Here is a 22,405-nt window from a genome sequence, read left to right as displayed (position 1 = left end):
AAACCAAAGAAGGCAATGTAACCAACACCAGCCTTCATAGCCTGTCAATATTTAAAGGTAACTTAAGGTAATAAAGGAAGACTTTGGGGTGGCTTGCACCTCAGAGGCAGCTTTTGTATATTGTCGTTCTGATGTGCTGTCTGTGTTGTTATGCTTGTTACCTTGTTTATGATGGAAAAAACCATACTTATATGATTGTTAGCTTGTTTACGATGGAAAAGATGTACTTAAAAAATGCACAGTAGTTCACTGGTGTTTACCTTTTATTTGCACTATGAAAGGCAGGAGCTACAGTGACTAGTCATTAAGTAGCATGTGGAGTACTGGAGGTGTTGTGGAAGTAAATGATTTTTATACAGTCAGTTGATGAGTTAAGCAGCAACAGCTTGTAAAAGCTGCTGGAGCTGCAACTTTTTACTAAAGAGTGTTTGGGTCAGGCATTCTCCTTCTGCAGGTGCACTGTCTACCTGCAGGTGTGTTGTGTTTGTACCACACATCTAATACAGCTGTGTTTTGATTCTGAGCAAAGCAGTCTTCAGATACATTGGGACAGGGCTTTGGGATTTAAAAAAGAAAAAAGAAAAGGAAAATTGAAGGTAAATTAGAGACTACTAAGCTTTTCTTTTAATTTTGCTCTCCTTGATCTTTGTTAATAATTCTTGTTAGCTGTCATCATGCAGCTTTAACAGCTTACTCAACCAGTGGCTTTTATTGCTAGATTTTACTTAATATACCCGCTTTGTAGAATTGTAGTTGTCTTAAACCCCTTCTTTCTGTTTCAGGGTATGAACTTCATAGCTGGATACCTGATTCTTATTACAAAGAATGAAGAGGAGTCCTTTTGGTTGCTAGATGCTCTTATTGGAAGAATATTGCCTGGTATGCTAAAAACATGTATAGTTGTATGTGTATATTGGAGCTTGGGTTTTATTTTATCTTTGTATTCTTCTCTGTTTTTAGAGGTTTTAGATGTTAAAATAGACTTGCATGGATTGAAGATTTTCTAGGGTCCTGGAAACACAAGACGAAGATGCAGCACACAGTGGTTTACGTGTATGTTAATTTGCAGTCCTACTTCTCACTCCCAATTTGTACCTGTTAGGTAGATGTCTTCCTATATCAGTATGATGCTGGGGAACAGAACTTGTGAAGGTGTCTGGGATTTGGGACTTTTCGTTGCAGGAATATGATATGAGACACAGATGAAGCAGTGATTGCAGAGCAGAGCAAAGATGGGAAATGTGCACAGTTTGAGCACTGAACCTGAAGTAGGATTTCCCAGTGGCTTGGCTGGAGGCAGCATGAGGTATTTGGCAAGGTGGTAGTTTCTGCTAGGCACAGTAGTTTCTGCTGTGTCCCTTACTTCTGAGCAGGGATATCTTGGGCACTTCACACATCATGATTTTGCAACAAAGCAAACAAATGTCAAAATCCTTGTCTTGTGTCTATATGAAGTTCTTGTCAAAGCTCTGTTACAATCAACGGTGATCTAGGCAGGCTGGTCAATAGAGTCCGGAGGGAAATTCAGCACGCCCTAAGCTATAGGCAGTATCTACATTTGGTCAGTGCAGTAGCTCTCTGGGTTCTGTTGCCTGGATCTCTGGATTTGCAGGAGGTGTTTACACACTGAGTTTTGACCCATGTGTAAGTTGAACCTCACCACATGTGTGAAGTAGTTTAAAACTAGAAGCAGACATCAGGCACAGCTATGTTTTATACTCCTATGAAATACACTTGGGAAAGTTCTTTCTTGGGATTTAATTATAGAGGAAGAATGGTTTCATCGTTGTCGTGGTTTAACCCCAGCCAGCAACTAAGCACCACGCAGCCGCTCACTCACTCCCCCCCCATCCAGTGGGATGGGGGAGAAAATCAGGAAAAGAAGTAAAACTCCTGGGTTGAGATAAGAACGATTTAATAGAACAGAAAAGAAGAAACTAATAATGATAATGATAACACTAATAAAATGACAACAGTAGTAATAAAAAGATTGAAATGTACAAATGATGTGCAGGGCAATTGCTCACCACCCGCTGACCGACACCCAGCCAGTCCCCGAGCGACGAATCCCTGCCCCCCCCACTTCCCAGTTCCTAAACTAGATGGGACGTCCCATGGTATGGAATACACTGTTGGCCAGTTTGGGTCAGGTGCCCTGGCTGGGCATGAGAAGCTGAAAAATCCTTGACTCTAGTCTAAACACTACTGAGCAACAACTGAAAACATCAGTGTTACCAACATTCTTCACATACTGAACTCAAAACACAGCACTGTACCAGCTACTAGGAAGACAGTTAACTATATCCCAGCTGAAACCAGGAAAATCGTGAATTCCCATTAGCATTGAACAGGACTGACTACAGCTACACCCTTAATGTGAAGCCATACTCAAAATGGAAGGCTAATTTTTCTTTAAGGAGGCTTTGAAATGCCCTATTAGCCCAGTTTTAGTTTTGAACAGATCTTTATCCCAAGTGGTTAGAGGCTGAATTCAGTATCACAGTGTCAACTAAGTGCTGGTCAAGAACATCAAGGTCAATACTTTCATTTCTGCTTCTTTCTGTTCTTGTTTAAGATTAAACAAAAGTATATAATTTTTGGTTCCTTACTGAACAGAAGGAAAAGACTTTGAGAAAGAAGGAAAAAGAGCTGAGGGAGTCTTTTACTGCTTTTGAACAGCTGTAAGAAATTATCTTTTACAGTGAATACACCCTATAGGAACACAGGTTTTCCTTGCATATGAGCAGAGCGGTTGGCCTTTGTTTGCAGATTGAAAGAGTAGAGACAGGCAAGGAGCGCTATGACTTGTTGAATCAATCTGCAAATATTTGAGGGTTTGCAGCCTTGAGGTTTACTTTCAAGCTATAAAAATAGTCTAAAGAAATCAGCTGTGTCTGTTGCTTTTGTTCAGCCTTGAGAGCTGTAAGCTGTGCAAACAGGTAGGAGACTTGAGGGCTGCAGTCTGCCATGTGACCTGCCACTGGCTGACATCAGTGGATGTCTTTCCAATGACATCACTGTGTGAGGAATAAGGCCCTCAGTAAAAGGCAAGTTTTGCTGCAAAGCGGTGTGGCAACTTTTGCTGTTAATCTTTTTTATAGTCTTATACGTTTTTATTTGGGGCAAGGGAGTAGATTCAGAATTTTTTATTCATTGTTTTTGGTAGGGAGCTTATGTTAGTTTGTCATAAAACCTTTAATTCTTCTTGTATATACTACTTCTATACTTTGCTGATACCTAAATGACAAAAGTTGCTCTTAGACTTCCCTCTTAGTTGTTGAATTTATCTTATGCCAGTAGCATTGGTGATGAGAAGAAACTCATAATGTGAAAGGCAATTACTGTGTGTAAAGGAGATGTACATTTACTTAATTTATATTTATATATATTTTTTTACTACCCTGTTTATAGATATATTTTTACTACGCTGTAACAAGAGCCTTGTTACAGACTTTGGCCTGGGTTCAGCACATCCAATACAGACATCCATCTAAGGTGCTGAAGTTAGAAACATGCATGCTTATGTTTCTTTGATAGTGGGGAAGGGGATATCTGATCAGAATTGCTGATCTGAGTGTGCCCCTTTTCCCCTCCAAAGTCAGTTTTAAGAGAGCTTGAGGTGTCCCTTCCAGCTTGAGTGCCTCAACAAGAGCCCAAGTAAGGTAGTATGAATCTTTTCTGTAGTAAAAATATTTGTATTGAGTAGTAAAATGCTTCATTGTCAGAAAACTTGTTGCTGATGCTCTTTCCCCCCCCAATTTTCTTTTAAATCCCCCCCCCTTTTATTCCCACTACCCTCCTATATCATGCTTGAATTGTACATTTATACAATTCAAAGCATGACAGATAAAATAATTGGCATAATTTCAGTGAAATTTTTTGTGTGTATATGTGAGAGAATCAGGCAGGCAGGCAGACTGTATCCATAAAGAAACTTACTCAGTAAGTGTACTGCCCTTCTGTTAACAGTGCAAGGGGCAGTGCATTTCAGTTTAAAGCCCTATAATTTTTTGTTGGACAAGCAGAGAAACATTGTAAATTCTCCAGATCTTCAGAGGGAAAAGTGGCAATCGTTTTTTGTTGGATGTTAATGGTCTGATTAGCAACATTTTTCCTTTAGTTTCATTGCTGATGCTCTTTTGTTGATCTGTTTGCATTATAATCTATATGCTTTCCCCTTTCATCGCAACAGATATGCCTCCAGGTCATGTCCTCATTTTCGAGTGTGTCCTGTCACTGCCAGTTAAAATTAGGACAATTTAGAAATCCCTTCTCTGCCCTCTGCTGTGTCCCTGTGAATGCTTCCTTCCCCTGGCCCACAGGCATTTAATTACAGTAAACAGCTGCTCCAGTACCTTGATGCTGACAGCATATTTTTTTTGGTCAGCAGATGAACCAAGCGAGCCACAAATCAATGTCATTGATTGAAAAATTTAGAATGTGACAGATGGGAGCATTAGTGGCAGCTTTCTGGGGAAGTGACAGAGAAGGGCTCCCTAAGTGATGGCTCACCTCCCCACTTGTACCGTTTTTTAGGTCTGTGTGGAGCTATGTACCATAAGATATGATGAAGATGTAACTGCTCCACCCACTGACAGGAAGGGGACAACTTGGGAATGGGACCCCATCAGTTGAGGTTTTCTGACTGAATTGGTCTGTTACACTCAAATGGAGTTAGCACAGCTGGAAGAGCGAGCCAGCAAAAATTACAATTTGGTTTGTTGGTATGTGGAGTTGTGTGCGTGCCATTCATCTTGCTGAACGTAGCACTGCTGGGTACAGCTGGGTGAGGCCAGAAAGATCCTGCTTCTGCTGAAGGCAAGCCTGTAGTCTACTGCCTGTTGTGTCTGTCAGCTGCTACACCAGGGATTTGGAGGGATTAGGAGCATATCTCATTTAAACATAGCAAGGGGGAAGAGAATTGTTTGTTGAACTGAAGTTTTGGGTGTTACCAAGATCTTTCATTCCCAGGTTCATTCAAATCAGATCGCTGGAGCAGACAGTATTGCCCACAAGAAACAGTATGGATTCAATTTGAGCTCAGAGTGGATGTGTCTGCAATTTGTATTCAGCATAGCCTTAGTGTTTCTGTTCTGTTCCTCGCTGGTTCTTGCTGAGAAATTTTTTTGTTCTGTTGAGGAAATATTGGGGAGGTTGCTTTAAAAAGCATCAGGTAGGTGGGAACTTTTAACTGTGGTACTTTGGTATGTAATTTAAGGAGCATATTTGTCATGTTTTACATATTTGTGATTAAATGGTGAGTTTAACAGAAGAAAAACTTGACAATTTGGACCACTTTAGCATGACAGTTATGCCTGCATATTGCAGAACACTCCTGCCCCCCCCTTCAGTGGGTTCTCAGTCTGAAAGCAGCAGTGTTTATCAAGCTGTACTCTAATTAGTCTACTGGACTATTATACTGGAGTTATTTACTCTTACTGAAAACTAGTTGTAGAGTACTCTTTCAATGGTTAAGAGAGGTCTTACGATTTCTGCACTAGTCTGTTCATGGCCAATTTTATATCCTTTTGTTCTTGTGCCAATGCTGACTTTTGGGGGTAAAAAAAGTCCCCCTTTCTCTTGTGCTTACCTTTCATGTATTTGTATGATTCAGTTTACAGTTCTTTCATATTACTAAGCTGCTTCAGTCAAATTCTTCTCTGTTCCCATTTTAGCCTAATAATTATTTTGTGTGCTTGTTCCAGTTTGAATTGATTTTTTTCTTTTTTTTGTTAACTTGATCAAAATGGCACCCTCTTTTTTCCAGTGGGAAATTTGCTAGTGCCTGGTGCAGTGGCATTATTTCTCTTTTCACAGCTGAAAGTATTTTATTTGAGAGAGAAAAACTGTAGGATCTCCCTCGCCTTTCTTCCCTTGTGGCACTCTGGTTTTGATTTGTGATCTTGGTAATAATGCATGTGCTATTGCTAGCTTCTCATTGTCAACAGATGTTTTTGCACAGCTTACAGGAATCCATAACACCTTTTTGCTGAACTTTATTTGCACATTCTTGTCCTTTTTGTTTTAAATATCATCATGTCTCTCTTACTCCAATCTTTTCACTGTGTTACTCTGTTGTGCCTTGTGTATTGACATGGAACAGTATCTCTCAGTTTGGATTTGTTAACAAATACCAGCTTTTTCTTTTTCTCCAACGTTGTTAATAAAAATCTCACATTAGGTGTAGCCTACATGCATTCTTCAAGGATCAATCTAACAACCTTCCTTCAGCCTGGTACTTTTTAGCCTTTTGGGTTTTAAATTTTTTTTACCCACATGTACTGCCTGGTTATTTATCAGTAATTAAAAATAAGAACAGAGTTTGAATGATGAAGTAGTTACAAAAGTAGTAGACTGCACTGAGCTAACTGACATTATCTGCAAGGATACAAGGTGCAATGCAAGATACCACTTTGGTGGGTAGCTTAGCGGCTGCTGGTTAAGGCAAATGTCTGCATGTAGAGATTATAGATATCTTAACACATTTCTGTTTTGAGCGCTCTATGGTTCTCAGTTGTATCAGCCATAGACTTGGAGGTACTGTTGAATAAGAGATTAAGCATAGTAAGAGACATGAATATTTGAACTGAATAATAACATAGTTACACATCAAACTCTTGTATAGCCTCCTCTTTCAAGTTAACATTCTTTAAAGTCCCATCATACAGACTTCCAGGTTTGAAGGGAAGGGCCACTTGAGAAATGCAGAATCCTGTACTACCTTTACAATATTCCTATTTAGACTGCTTGCTTTTAATCGCAGTTAAGCATGTCTTTATTTTGTTCTTGTGGCTGAATTTATTTTAATACCCTGACTGGCTATTGCCAGGGAGCCTCTGAATGCAGAACTGGCTAGGCAGCTGCATCTTTTAAGACCTGCTTCTCCAAAGGGGAGTGGAACTTTGTTTCACGTGAAGCATTTTATTCAGCTGTGCAGGTAAAAAACAGACACCAGTAGACCTGAATAGTAGTAATGTTGAGCTGAATTTGCAGCCTGTGAAGGAGACTGTTGTGATGAAAAGTGTGTCCTTTCACAGAGAAGACTTCAGCATCACAGGCATGTGCCTTTGGTGTGGAAAGCTCCTTGCAAGACTACGCATAACATGCATGACCTCATGTTTGCAAAGCAGTTTTTGATAACCAAGCTTTTTTTTAATAGCACCATCAACCCAGAAAGTTTAAACAGATTGATCGGTTCTGGACTGTTTGCTTATCTTCCTTGTCTGGTAGGACTCAGCTACAGGGCCATGAGCTGGCAGAGTTCTCGCTCATCCTTAGAAAGTTCCTCTGCGATCGCATGTAAAGCTGTAGCAGTGCACACCTCTGAAGTACAACATCACGTCTGCTACTAGGAGAGAGGAATGCTTGGCTGGTAGGCTGAATAATTAGGAGTTTTGAAATATGGGACTCCAACATGGTTTACTGTTAACCAGCAGCCATGATGAAAGCATTAATCTTCGAACATTAGAGGTCAGTTGCATTTACCTAGGAATTAAGCATGCAGTGTCCTGTTAAGCTGAAGGTGGAATGTAGGAGTCATCATGTGCCTGTATTTAGAAACCATGATAAGCCTGAAATGCTTATTACTTACAAATCTGAACTGCTAGGGGATTCAGGAGACTTGAGCAAGCAGGAAGTAACTGATGTATTTCTTCCTTAAAATGATACATATATATATTTAGACTTTTGGAATAATTTATTTCCTACATGTATCATACGTGCCCCCCCCCCAGCCACAAGCCTCATCAATAAAAGAACAATCTCAATATTTAGTAGGTATGCTTTAGGTAGCTGGCTAGAAATCTTACAGTTTTGTCTAAAACAGAAGTTTCCTGTATATGACAAGAATATACATGTTGTCAGCCTTACTTTTGTGAGGAGACACACTAAGTTTCAGCTATGCAGCAGAAGGACCCATAGTGTTTAAAAATGCGGAAGAATATTGTGTTCCTTGATATGGCTGTATTTACACTAGAAGCAGGACCTAAATGACTTACCCAAAAAAGTCAAGTATGCCTCTTTCCTTCTGGCAGGCAAGCCTTGTATGAATATAAATTTCATTATGTTGAACTAGAGGTATCTTCAGTAGGCCTTCTGTGGTGCTAGTCTGGATGGGACTGCAGCCTTTGGCTGTCTGTGCAGGCAGGGGTATTTGCCTGTTTATCTCACCAGTAAATCAAAGTTTCATCCCTTTCAAAAGTCACCAGCAAAATAAACTTTTCAAATGAAATCTTAGTTCCATTAGGACTGATCAAAAGTAGAATTCCCTGGCTGCATACAAAGGAGGAGGGTAGGTAGAGTGGTGGAAACACAGAAGTGTGGGTTTGGGGGAAGAGGTTCCCCATCCCCCCACCCCCTTTTTGGTTGGGGGGGGGGATGTGTAAAAACCAATTAGTGGCCAAGCCATATGTGATCGGAATAGCCGTGTTGGAGGGATGTTTGTGTGGGTTTTTGGGAGGGTTGGTTTGGTTTTGGTTTTTTTTTTAGTTTTAGCTAATGGCTCTAGCTGTGAAAGCACTAATGTGCACATGTGGTATTGAAACTATAGTTTTGTCAGAACTGTCTCCATGTTAAAGGGATTGTCCTGTTTTAACTGCATAATTAAAGCAGCGGAGGTGCAAAGCCAAACTGAGTAGCTTATTTCATTCCTCATAGCTTTTTTTTTTTTGTCCTTCTAATAGTCAGCCAGGGCTCTGCATGTTCAATTACAATCTTAATAATGCAGCCTTCCTGAATATGTCACTATGAAAGCAAGAAGCATAATGTAATTGCTGACAAATGTGTAATGTGCCATTATAGGCGCTCAACATAGATCCTAATATGCAGGTTTGTATTTTAACTTGTAAATCCCCATAAGATGTATACATATGCTTGAAGTAATCCATGTGTTCAATACCAAGACTCATAAAACTGGAAATGTAACTGGATTTGCTGCACAAGAAGCCAGCTGAGGAAACAGTAGTATTTCCTCTCATTCCTTCTGCAGCAGACTCATTTGGCTAGAGCTTGTCTTTGTGAAAGGTCCCAAACTTGGTCTGAAAGAAAGACCCTACCACCACTCCTAGTAGTGTATTCAAACTATAAATCACTGTTATTAAAAATGTTTGCTATACTTTTTATTGGGAATTGCCTTGTCCTAACTTGTAGCTATTGCTTCTTTTTAAGACTTTCTCTTACTATATTGAAAAGGCTATAATGCCTAGAGTGTTTTCTCTATGAAGTGGTGAAGTTTACTTTTCATTTTGCTTGCATAAATTCTACAGAGACGTTCCTTATCAGAGCTCAATTTTTGTAAGTGATGTTTATAACCTTTTCTTTCATGTCCTTTCCAGTTCTTCAACTTCCTGCCTCAAATGTGAATATCAGAGCTGGATGCAGTTTTCTAACCTCGGTTTTGCTAATGATATATACGGAGATGACATACTCTCCCTCAGCAGTGAATATATCCAAGGATTACTTTGGCTTTTCCTAAGCTAAAACGTGCTTACTCTGGATTTATCATATTTGCAACTTAAAATACTGCAAAATTGTTTATTTTAAATTGCTCAACTGTATTGTCAAGATTTGTTGTTTTGTTTTTGTTTTTTAATACGGCATAGTATGAAGAAGCACTGACAGCAGGCTTTGATATTGTTTCAAAATATAGTACAATGCATATGCAGCGTAGGTGGCTACATAAAGAATGTGTTTGTGGAAGGAGACGTCCTTTGGGAGTAAAGGAAATTATATGAAGAAAATCATGTGCAGTGCATAGTGGTAACTTTTGTCTACCTAAATGTACAAGAAGTGACTCTGTTTAGTTTCAGAGAGATGCTTGGGAAGTACCATGTTGGTTGATTATGTGTTTTATATCCAGAAGACTTGAATGCTTTACTAAGCTTTCAGTTTATGGCTAGTAGAGAAGTCTCATTTGTTCCTCTTATAGTTTTAAAACCTGTTGCTTCAAGATTAAAATTAATTCTTGTTAGCTTCTTTGAGCTTGAAGTAAGAGGATTGTGGCTTTCATTCCCCTTCTTTTCAGACTGAAGGGTTGGATTGGTTTCCCTCTCCAAGTATCAGGCCAGAACCTCATGTGTCTGTCCAGCTCTCTATTTTAAGCCTTCTGCTTCTGTCCCAGTCTTTTTAATAATGTGTTTGGTAGTTCCCATGGTGTGACTAGTGTTCTTGTAGAAGAAAATGTGACACTGGGCTTCTTAACTGTGAGAGTATATACATGCTATGTTTTGTGCTGAGGTGTTAAGAATAATCTTGTCAGTGTGGTGAACTGATAAAATAGCTATTCTTCCTAATCCCACAGCAGAATTAAAAAAAGCCACAGATCCAGGAATCCTTATTCAGCTGAAGTCATCAGTCATTAAGACTCACTGTACAACTGTAAACTCATTTTTTTAAAAAGAAAAAGTTTGCTTCCTCTACAGGCATGATAAGCAGTTGTGGTAATCTTCAATGCTTGTTCATGAATTTCCCTTCCATTTGGAGGAAATTGGTGTTAAGACTCTGTCAGAGTGTTTTGTGAATTAAAACCCTTGGCTCCTGGGACCATTGACAACCCAGTAAGCTGCAGCCTTCTCCAAAGTGTGTAACCCTTCAGACTGGCACAGTTCATGGACTGTAAATGACTAGAGTCAGGCCAGGCTGTTTGGAAACAGCCAAGTGGTGAATAACCCACGTCCATTGGTGTCTATCAGCTCACTGATACTCTGAAAAAAACACTGTCCACAAAAGGTGCAATTCCAATGACAGTGGATACGAAGAGGGGGAAGAGGGAAGAAAGGAGAATTGGCCAACAGCATTTTGCTCAGAGTTGTGTCTAATCTGTACAAGAGTGCTTTGGTAGCTATAACTTTAAACTAGACTAGTTTTTAATAATGCAAATGTCTCTACTGAGCAGCATGTAACAGAGAGTATTAAAAAAAAAAAACCAAAACAAATAACAAACAGAAAAAAATCTGGCCAGTTTCATTCTTCATAACTAGAATGTCTGAAAGTTGCATTTGTGCTTTCTAACATGCTGCTAACTTCAGTTTGTTTCTCTGAGAGGTTACACATGGAGTCTCTGTTTCTTTGTATTTCATCTCTGCCTTCTGTAATGTCTGGAAGGATATAATCTTTGTCTTTCTTTCCATTTTCTTTGTAATTAACAATCATCCTTCTTCAGTTTCCAAATGGTAGCCACTACATCTGCTCAGAATCCACTGTGCTGTGTGAAATGCAAATAGGAAACCAAAGGTTTCCTTCTGCTCCACAAAGTCCATTTTCCAAGTTTGGGATCAGAAGCCAAAGATGAATACAGGCAGACAGGATTATGTAGAAACGATCAAACATTGCCTTTTTGCGCTTGCTGAAAAGTCGTTAATAGTAAATCATTTCTCAAAATGCTATTATTCTAATTTTTGTGTAATCTCAGTATTGCAGCCAGTAATCATCCATAAAATGCTTGCATTCTCCTATTTGTTTGTTTTTTGTTTTTTGTTTTTTTTAAGGTAGTTCTGCCATCCAAAATGAGTTGGGCTTGCTTATGTTTTTTTTTTTTAAAGCTAATGTTCAATTGTGAATGATATGGCTACTGCTGGTTCTGGTGTGAGTTCAGTACCTCAGGACAGAAGTTCTGGTTCATTTTGGTTTGATGAAGGAAAAATAAAATATGGCTTGAGCCTGTTTGGGGTTTGTTAGTTGGATTTTTATTTTTTTGTTCAGTCCCCTGGATGATTAGGAATTTGTTTTAAAAAGAACATAGTTAAGAGTTCAGCTTGCCGTTTAACCACATATCTGCAGGATATCACTTTGGCCAGGACATCTGCAGGAGGTCACTTTGGCCTGATATTGCAAAAAGAATTGGCAGTACTCTTGGTTTTCCTCCTTTTCCTGTTGTGACTTTCTGATTTCCTCCCAAACATAGGTTGTCCAGCTTCTCATGCCAGGCCCATGATGTAGATTCTTAGAAGACCTACTGCATCTTTTTGGACTATCCCATGGTAGAAATAAAATAGCAGAACATTGCCCTGCCTTCTTGGACAAAGCAGGCTGAGAGTCGCCAATAGGGAGAATAAGTGAGTCAGTAAATTGTGTAGGAATAGCATAAATGGTATTTAGATGCTCTGAAAGTGAGAAGGGACTGCTGTCATAATCTAGTTTGACCTCTGTGTAACTGAAGCAATGAAACTCGTTCCATGTGTGTTGCATGAAGTTCATAAACTCAGCTATGTTAGCAGATCTTTTTGGAAAGGAAAGCTTTGCACTGCCAAGATGATTTAAAATAACCCCTGTGTTCAGTAACATGCAAACAGCTAAGTTTTATAGTGAAGGATTACAGGAAAGGACTTTTTCCCACAAAGGCACGTGGTGGAATCTGTTTCTGTTTTGACTTTTGAAACGTAGAACTGAGTGCTTTTCTCGAAGTTGGCTGATTCTGTTCATGGTGACCTCTGCTTTTGACTGCCAGCATTGAGGTCTGCTCCGTTTGTCTCCTGGGTTCCAGTGAAGTCAGGTAGCAAATCATATCATGCAGCTACAGCAAGGAGACATTTTTCAATGTTGCATGTTGGTATAAAAATAACCATTTTTGCTTGTTTGGGGGAGTAGAGACAACATTAATTCCAGCTGCCATGGCTGTCATGGACATTATAAACATATTCTTGTGAATAAAATACTTTACATTGCTTATGACTGTGAGAAAAGTTAAACCAGCTAATTTTTAATTTTTCAGTTTGGTTAAATAAATTGGATCCCCAAGACAAATCACTCAGTTTGTCCCCAGCTGGGTTATATAGGCTCTTGAAATAATACTTAGAAATGCTGGAAGATAAGCAGCAGAGCTGAGGTCTTGTCTTGTGTATTTCTGTAACACTAAGAATTCATATGGTGTTAGTTCCAGTAGGAGTATTTATATTTAACCTGACATATGCACAACAGACTTAAAGGATTCTTTTTTAACTTCTGCAGCTCTGACTTGTAGAGGTAATTTAAGGCTGTAAGAGTACTGCTTCTTAAACTTTTATTTTTGGAACCTCTTAATCTATCTGTAGTAGAGAACAAGGTCATACAGTCCCTACAAGCTTTATCCTTATTTCCTGCAAATCTCATTACCGCTCTGGAGCACAAGCAGACAGTTATGTCTTAGTCCTGGACACGCTGGTAGGATTCAGAGAGGTGCTAATTATTGTGATAGAAAGACAGTGAAATGTAGTTTAAGGAATATCTCTTTGCCAGATGCTGAGCTAGAACAGGTTTCAAGCTCAGTGACAGGATGCCACGGTCAGTGCAGTGTTAGTAACAAAAAGCCCTTTAAACAAGGGAAGAAGTCCCTTCATCTAGTCACCTGTGTTGTACAGTAGCAGTAAAATACCTGGCAGCTGGTGACACTGGCTTTTCCTTTTTGCTGCTTGACTATAAGAGGAAGAGAAGCTGATGATCCCAGCAGAGCCATTTGCGTTGCACTACACTGCTGTTCGGGGTCAGGACTTTGATGAGGAAGGGGTACTCAGTGGGGCAAACTCCACGTGGGGTGCTGCCAGCATTGCCCTCTGCTACACTCTCAGGCACTCCTACTCTTGGCAAGGCATCCAAAATCCACAGGCAGGCACCAGGACGGACAGACTAGGCAAAGCAGGGGCATGTGGGTAAGCAACAGACAAAGGAAAGCTGAGGGGAAAGTAAGGAAAGCCTAGGACCAGTTTACAGAAGAGCTTGGAAATGTGGTTTCATATTGGGAAACTTAACTTTCATCTAGACTTTTTTTCTGGAATTTAATAATAATAATTTGATAATAGAATATTATAACAATAATTTATAATACAGTATTTCATTTGTTGCCTTCCAGAAGATGCGATGAAAAGTAATGTAGTGTTCAGTCACCTAAGTGTTAACATTATCACTTCTGTTTGACAATTTGAGGAATAAAAGGAAGCAATCTGGCTATGTGTTTTTCCAGGGGGATGATATATTGTCGGAGGACATTCCTATAAGCCCACCTAGATCAATAGATGCACAATATAATTAGCCTACGTTTGATTTTTTTTTTTTTTAAATTAGTAAGTGGCAGATTGGGAGCAGTTACTGACTCAGGTCCGTTCTGGGTCATCAGCTGCTTAGTATTTTGCCAGACTATTGAGAGGGAAAAATAATTAATACGCTAATTAAATGTGGATCATGCAAATCTAGACATTTCAGATAAATTGTAAGATATGGAAGCAATATAAAGCTAATGTATTTTGATGGGAAGTGAGTAAAAATAATTTTCTGCACAGTATCTTGTGAAAAACAGCTTTGTGATATGGGGGAGGATTAGGCTTGCATGGACTTGTTTATAAACAAGGATATCTTGACTTTAGGGGAGATTCTGGGCAGAGCAGCCACTTATAAGAGATTAGAAAAATAGGGCACACAGTGAAACGTCTGCAGCAAGGGACAGCTGCAGGATTTTTGCTGAGGGGACATTTCCAGAAGGCTCAGACTGGGCATCCCTAGCAAGTAAGAGCAGAACAGAAGAGCCATGTAGGTTAAATGTTACCAAGCTCTTAAGTCACCGAACTGAGTTACAAAATCATTTTCGCTAATGAGATCAGACATGGACCACGAAAGGTGGCTCGAGCGTGACACTGGATCCTCTTCCGACTCGCCAGTGTAGTTTTGGCTATCCCTGCGTGACCCCGACGGCTCGGTGCGGGTCCCTCGGGCAGAGTGCAGGCGTGGGTGCTGCTGGCTGTGCCTGGAGGCCTGGCTCCCCCCCGGGGGGAACGCTGCCCTCCAAGATCGATGTCAGAGCCCTAAAGTTAGGTCTGGGCTATCCCCTCGGCTACCGCAATGCCGTTATGTTCCTTGTAAATGATCTGTGGTAAGTTTTGCACAAATATGGGGTCCTGTAGGAATGTTTCTGGAGGATTGGAAATGTGGCTTTCCTAATTTGAGGAGCTAATTTTATATACACACATTTCTGTATAAAAGTGTATATATATAGTAAAATTACATACATTAAATTATAATTACATATTAATTACATGTAACAATTATAATTAATATCCACAGTAACTATAATTAATGTATAATAATTACATATAAAAATGTCTTGGATGCAGATTCTTTTCATGTCACTTCTTTCTGTTGTGAACTGGCAGCTAGTATCCTCGAAAAAACCTGCTATTCAGATATTGGCATTTGCATAAAATCGTTAATCACTCCTCACGCTTGTTTTGCAGCGGCGCTGGGCTGAATGTTGCAGTGCTGTGTACCAGGGCACATGGGAGCTGCTCCTGCTCCACGAGGAGTGGCAGGAGGCTGCCCCAGATAGATGAATAGTTCCTTTTTCCTTTCTGTCCAGCAGTACAATCTAACAAACTTGAATGAAATTTTAATTTACGCCAAGGCTTCCCAGCTGCTTGCTGCTTCAGTAATTCAAGGAGTGACGTATCCAAGTTGCCTAGTTGTTAACTTTTTACTTGCCAGCTCTCAAAAAGCTGGGTGGGTGTCGGGTTGCGTTCTCACTGAGATCCTGACATTTACTTTGCTGTACAAATTAAAAATAGCAGCTGCTGTTGATTTCAGCATATCGGGTGATTGCAGCAGAGCAGAGAGCGTGTAGGCTGCTGTCCTTCCTCCTGAGGACACTCACCAGTGGTAACTTGAAGTTTTAACTACTCGCATGTCTCAGGAGCACAAAAAAAGAAAAAAGAAAAAGGCTTGTGGATTTATGAGAGGAGGAGGAAGGGTAGGAAAGGGAAGAAGGCTTGTTCTGTTATTTGAAATGTGATTTGTTTTTCACTTAAATTAGCAGTTTAGAAAGGTTTACTCAGCCAGTTAATGTTACTTTACCTGAATTCCAGTTCACAAATGAGCACAAGACTAACACAAAATATGGGGAAAGAGATTTTTGTGTTGGCTTTGAGGTCATGGTGTGACTCCATTTGGTTTTAGTACGCTTTTTCATGGGATTACTTGTGCTTTAGCTCTCAGAGCTTTTCCTACAGCAATTGAAAAGCAAATGGTTAAAGGAGTGTATGTAGTGGCAGTGACTCTTATGTCTGTAGAGGAGTTTTACCTATCATTCTTCAGTGGGAGCAAAGAAAATAAGGATCACAGACAAAAAGCTAAATTCCTAAAGGTTGAATGTGATGCTCCTTAGTACCGTAAAAACTCCTGTAGATGTTCTGCAGTTTGGACAGGACAAATGTAGAGCAAATAGCTCCTGGGGTGGGAAGTCTGTTCAAAAAAAACCATTGACGCAGGAAAGAGTGGAATATTAAACTGCTCTTGTGACTTCATTAGAGAAATTAAAGTGGTTAGAAATGGCACTGCATAATTTGGACATCTTCCTAAACTTAATTGTGGCACAGGGAGGTTTTATTAGAATTATTTCAGACAAATGGACTTTGCTCTTTCCAGTTCCTTCACTTTCATGTGAACCATTGGCCTGTGCTGTGTGTGTCTGGGAACCTTGGCAAAACCAGCTAAGTTAGAGAAACCTGAATTGCAGCTTTCCAGAATCAGGGAAGGAAAGAGCTTGTGTTACCAGTTATTTCTTTCAGTAAATAATGTTAGTAACACAGGTCTTGTCAGCAAAACACTACTGAACCGTCAAGGATTGCTTCCCAGGGCTGGAGCCATCAAGTCCAGCTTAAATGTTTCTGTCTACATGTAAACCCCAAATATGAATTCCTTAAACATCTGTGTAATTCTTGTCCCTTGCTGGGCCATCTGAACTCTTAGGAACTAAAATAATCTTTTTCTTCCCTTAAGTATACCCAGAACTACTTGTTCATAGAACTGAGGTGCTTGTTATTCAGTCTGCGCCTTGGTAATGAAAATGCTTACCCTGTCAAACAGGCTGTGGAGTAACAGTTGTAGCGTGCTCCACTGTTCTTAATTTTGGATTTAATGGTTTAGTGCAGTGACCAGCAGTGTAGGAGATGTAGGTCTAATTTCAACCTGTCTTGCGGATAAATTAAGTCAGAAGAGATGTTGCCTGAGGGACCTGTCATTCACTGCCTTTTGGAATTATTCTATGAAAAGTAGGATTTCCTTAGGTCAGAGAAAAAAGGAAAAACTCTTAACTCAGTGAGCTAGCTCACACCCTAGGAGAGGTGGTATCTGGCTTCCAGCACCCCTGCACAGCTGACACTCTCAGAAATTTCCATTTCCAGTTTATGACTGGACCCAGTCTAAAGGCTAGGTATTGTTTGGGGTTTTTTGTTACCTGTCTGGGTATTGGTACCAAAGTTCTCTTAATATACACTCATAATCGTTATTTCATTGTGTGGATTGGGAGGTGTGCAGCTCCCCAACACGGGAAGGAGGCGGTGGTGGTTATATTGAACTGTTTAAGTATTAGTAAGACGTTTGTAATTTAAGTTAGCAGTTAAAAACTACCGAGATTATCCTACCTTGGTAAGGAAGAATGAATTGGTAAAAAACATCAGAGAGAAAGAAGGTATTTTGGTAGGCATGAATGAAGTGTTTGCGTAGAGGGATCAGCCTTAGCTGAAAGAGAAGTGCTGCATGACTGCAATGGAGGTATCTTTGTTGCATGGGTTAAATTACTTCAACTTGGGATTCATAGGCTCAAACATGCCTTTATATACTCAGCTGCACAGGACATTCTCTTCAATTTTGTGGAAAGATTATGTCCACAGATTCCTGAATTTTGGTTTCTTCTCTCCAAGATTACTACAGTCCTGCAATGTTGGGCCTGAAAACTGATCAGGAAGTCCTTGGAGAACTTGTGAAAATGAAAGTTCCAGCTGTGGCAGAGCTGATGGAAAGACATGGAGTCATGTGGACCCTAGTGGTGTCACGCTGGTTTATATGCTTGTTCATTGATATTCTTCCAGTAGAGGTAATTGGTACCAAAGTTCTCTTAATATACACTCATAATCGTTATTTCATTTGTACTGCTTTAGCAATAATTACCTATAGGAAATCAAGAAGCTGTAATCTGAATTCTCTCCTTTCCTGCAGACTGTGCTCCGAATATGGGATTGTTTATTCTATGAAGGGTCAAAGATCATCTTCCGCGTGGCCTTAACATTAATTAAGCAACACCAAGCTTTTATTTTGGAAGCCACGAATTTCCCTGACATTTGTGATAAATTTAAGCAGATCACCAAAGGAACATTTGTAACAGAGTGTCACAGCTTCATGCAGGTAAATTCTCTGCAGCTTTTTGTTGTTACAAATTAAAACCAAGACTGACTTGGAAATGTTTTGCTCAGTCAAAAAGATGGATACACTTAGGAGAAATGTATCTCTGGAAATTGCCAAAAGGGTGAAGAATGTTTTTACATAAGAAACTCAAACCCATCTAAGAACTTTTTAAAAGACTTATTATCTAAATCTATATATAGCAGTCCATTCCCATTATCTGTTGTACAGGGAAGAAAATTCTTTTTGCCCTTTTTACCAGTTAAGGCAGGAAGTCTGATGAGAAAATAACTTTAGTGCATTCCTTCAGTGAACTATGGATTGTATTCCTGTGCTTTTTTCAGATGAATTGTAATAGAGTATTGTAGAGTAGACAGACACAAAGTGAATTTTAAATTTGCATTGATAAATCTTCATAGTGCCAGAATATAAAGCATTCTGTTTAGAACAAAAAGGTAGCACTAAATTCTTATTTCCAGACAAAAACGCCACGAGGTTGAGTGCTCAAGTCTTATGACAATCTGCAAACTAAGAATTATTCTTGTAAATTATTAATAGATTGGATGCCAAATCTGTATAGAACATTAGATTCAGAGTTTAACTCAGAAGATGGAAATGTAAAAATGTGCTCCTGCACAAGTTTTCTTGCAGCTAACATTTGCCATAAATCGCTTGGCCTACTACTTGACTCTACTACCATTTTTTGCCAAGTGAGCACAAAACTACATCCCAGTAGGTGACTTTTACTCCCAAAAGAGTTTCATGCTCATGTCAGAGCTCTGTGCATATGTCTGTCATAGTAGGATTTCACTCATGTTATGTTTCTTTTTTGCTCATACGGAAGAAAAATAAGCTTAACTTCCCAGTGTTTGTGAGTCTTTCAATTAAAGGAGCAAAAGAAAAATCAATCACAGGTACAGCTTTAATCTAGAAGGCAGATGGTTGAAGGGTTTTCCCACACCATAAAGGGTTTAGAATAAGAGTTTTGTTAAATGTTAACTGCCATGAGAATACCAGTTCAGAGGCTGGTACAAACACTTGTCCTTGAAGGACCTTTGCCACCCCCCCCTTTAACTATGTTATATTTTACAGCAGCTGTTCTAGAAAATCAACTATCTTTTTCTTGCAGTTACCCTGAAGAAAACAGTTTATTTTAACTGCATTGGTTACTGTAGTGAGGGGGCTTTGAAGGCAATTAAATAAACAATTTAGGTTAGGTTCTTATGTAACTTTGAAACACATACTTTGGGGTTTGGATTTGTTTGTTTGGGTGGGGTTTTTTTCAGCAGTACAGATACTAGTAGCAGTAGAGGTGACCACAGTTGAGTATTTTATGCCTGCCTCCCTCCCTCTGAACAAAAACTTCGGTTTTAGTTCAATGCAATGCAGGCTTTTTTTACCAGAATGCTGTTCAGAACTGGCTCATTTATGATCTTGTCTCCAGAGTTGTCAGTTACAACTACAGAGAACTGAGGGGCCTGCACATCTGAACTGTAGATTAAAGTGCATAAACGTGCAGCTTGCTTTATAGTTTTGTTCAGTCAGAAGTTTCAGATGAAATAGTGGAAACAAATGTGTTGTTCTTGAGCAACAAGTCAAACCAAGAAAAAAAAGTTAGAGATGTGTGACAGCATTTGAAATGCCTCAAATTCTTACATCCATATACATTACTACCCTGGAAAGCCCTGGCAGGGAAGAGTGAAGGTAGTATAGCAAGGGATTAAGACTGATTTTTTTGCAGCAGGAATGTAATGTTTTATGCATGTATGTGTTCCAGAGCCTGAACAACCCATGCTAGCACCACATGAGAAATACATTGGTTGCTTTTGTAGCATTACCCAGGATGGCTTAATATGTTTTAAATATGCCTGCTATCCACTGACACAAATGCCTTCTAAAATAAGTTTAACTGGACACTTATATTCAAACTAGCTTTTGTCTTGTTGCTTTTGTGTAACTTAGAGCACTTGTTATGAGCTGCAGGTTTACCATGTCTTTACAGCAGAGCCGATGAAGATGCTACCCTGTTACAGGGAGACTAAAGAGCAGTAAGAATTTTCACACTATGGATATCAAAGCAGGGACTTCACACTTCAGAGAATTCCAGCATGTTGTCCAAAGCCAGCATTTTAACTGAGAATTTTCTCCTTTTACCCCCAGAAAATATTCACAGACCCTGGAAGCTTGTCCATGGCAACAATCAACAAACTCCGAGAGACTTGCAGAGAGAAGTTGCTTTCTCAGGGATAACTTGCCAGATCTAACCAGGTGGTCAGATACTACAGCAATTGACACATTCCTCTATTTGCACTGACTAAAGCACACTTCAAGCTTTCCATGAGTTAACTGACACTTGACCAATTTTTCCTGACTTTCAAGTAAGTGTTGTTAACACTTTGTACTGTATGTCAGACTTGATAACAAACTGGTGGTTCTGTTGTTGTTTGTTGTTTGTTTGTTTTTTAAAGGATTAAAGTGTTTTCGGAGTAGATGTAATCAGTCAGTGTCAGGATGCTCCTTTTAAAAAAAAAAAAAGTCACCATCCTTGTCTTTTCAGGGCATTTTGTAATGTTAAAACAGGTGTATAAAATTACATATCCTTCCTACTGTATTAACTGTGCCACCATTATCATTTGTACAAAATAAATTAATTTAATTTGTCAGAACCTGTTTCTTGGTATGAAGAGACTAAAATATCTTACCTCTTTCCTGACTGCCATTAGTGGGCTAAAATACAAGCACCTTCCTTTTTCCTCACTGCCATCACTTAAAGAGCTCAATAACTATGGCAAAGTGCAGGGCAAGACAGCAATGAGGAAGGTGATCTTTATCTTCACGAGCAGTTACTCTATGCAGTATGTAACAGCTCTTCAGGTAAAGGCAGCAGGGAACATGTGCAAGTCCAGGCTACAGAAAGCAGCAGCAAGAATTGTCTATAACCACTCTTAGTATTTTATATGCTTATTCAGGGTTTTCTAGCTCTAGCACAGTAGGTAACAAGTAATTAGACTCAGCTCTGGAAGTAGCATTTCTCACTCTGTTGTAAGGGATGCTGAAGGTAGATGCTGTACTTCTGCTGGTGTACTGAGGTTGCACTACAGGGGCTGTATCCTCATTTACCTGCGTCCCTGCAACTTTGGGGAGAAACGCTTGTAAAGACAGCCACGAACAGACTTTTTCCTTGACGGGCTGAGCCATGGGGCAAAGCTGCACCTCAGTACAAGCCTGAACACCCGAGCCCAGGGCAGAAACAAGCAGCGCTGTCCCTGTCCTTGTCCACACGTCAGCCCTGCGGGGCCGGTGCCTGTCCTCCCTTCCTTGTCCTTACAGGGCCCTCTCGTGGCCAAATCCTTTCCCTCACCTTGCTGCTGGGGAAGGGAGGAAAAAAAAAACTGAAGAGAGACCAGCAATTTGTGCTTTTTGTTCTCCCTGTTGAACAAATACCACGGAAAGCCTCACCTTTTACCACCACACTCCTTTCCAGACTCTACTCCAAGCTATCTTCATTCCTTGTCAAGGAAGGCTTTTTCCCTGCCTGCCCCCCAGCAGATTAAGTTTCTTTCATTCCTCAGCAGGGCAAAAAAACCCAAACAAACTCTTTTCAGAGGAAGCAGATGAGTGCTCTTCCAGACAAGTAATGACAGCTGCTCAACAGTATGAGTCCCAGCTATCCTAGCCTTTACGGTACCAGACAGACACCTCTTTCCTTGAGTACTGAATTACAAGGACAGTAGCAGTACCATACTTGTAGTACATCAGCAGGTGTTAGGAAGTACTAGTTTATCCACTACTGCTAAAATCCAGTTTCCAGGTACCTTCAAGGTAGCAGGGCAGATGGTCCAAAGTATACCAGCCTTCCTGCCACGTGTTCAGTTCTCCTTGCCAGAAGAATAGTGTTCTGGGCAGTGTTTCAGTGTGCCTTGGTTCCTGCCCTGCAAAGCTGGTACTGTTAACACCAAAACATTACTGCAGGAGGGAGTCAGGGAAGCTTTAAACACAAAGGTTCATTTACAGCACATTATGACATGCGTAGACCGCGACAGACATGCATTTCCTATTCTGTGGTAAGATCCAACTTCAAAATAAAACATAAAGTGTAATTTACAGAGTCTTTATAGCAAGTATCTTAGCAGCACTTTCAGAAAGCGATGCTTAGCAGGGCAGACCAATATACTGACATTTAATTTAATGGAAGAGTTAACTTCTCCAGATCTCAGGTTACTAATACACAGAAGCTTTACCTGCTTCCAAGCACAAAGTCCAAAACACAGGA

The 22,405-nt window shown here is 39.9% G+C and overlaps 1 protein-coding gene across 1 annotated transcript in view; it reads left to right on the top strand.

Moving 5' to 3' along the window:
* Positions 1-20,792, top strand: part of GRTP1 (growth hormone regulated TBC protein 1) — a 39,571-nt gene extending 18,779 nt beyond the window's left edge. Inside the window, exons 5-8 of the mRNA XM_010575642.1 lie at positions 783-879; positions 17,655-17,827; positions 17,950-18,135; positions 20,293-20,792. Of these exons, the coding sequence (XP_010573944.1) occupies positions 783-879; positions 17,655-17,827; positions 17,950-18,135; positions 20,293-20,382 (546 nt within the window). The 3' untranslated portion in view covers positions 20,383-20,792. The remainder of the gene's footprint in view (positions 1-782; positions 880-17,654; positions 17,828-17,949; positions 18,136-20,292) is intronic.
* The last annotated feature ends 1,613 nt before the right edge of the window (positions 20,793-22,405 follow it).

This window comes from Haliaeetus leucocephalus, unplaced genomic scaffold (assembly GCF_000737465.1).
Source record: "Haliaeetus leucocephalus isolate CR32 unplaced genomic scaffold, Haliaeetus_leucocephalus-4.0 Scaffold495, whole genome shotgun sequence".
Taxonomy (NCBI): Eukaryota; Metazoa; Chordata; class Aves; order Accipitriformes; family Accipitridae; genus Haliaeetus; species Haliaeetus leucocephalus.
This window is presented reverse-complemented; position numbering and strand designations above follow the sequence as displayed.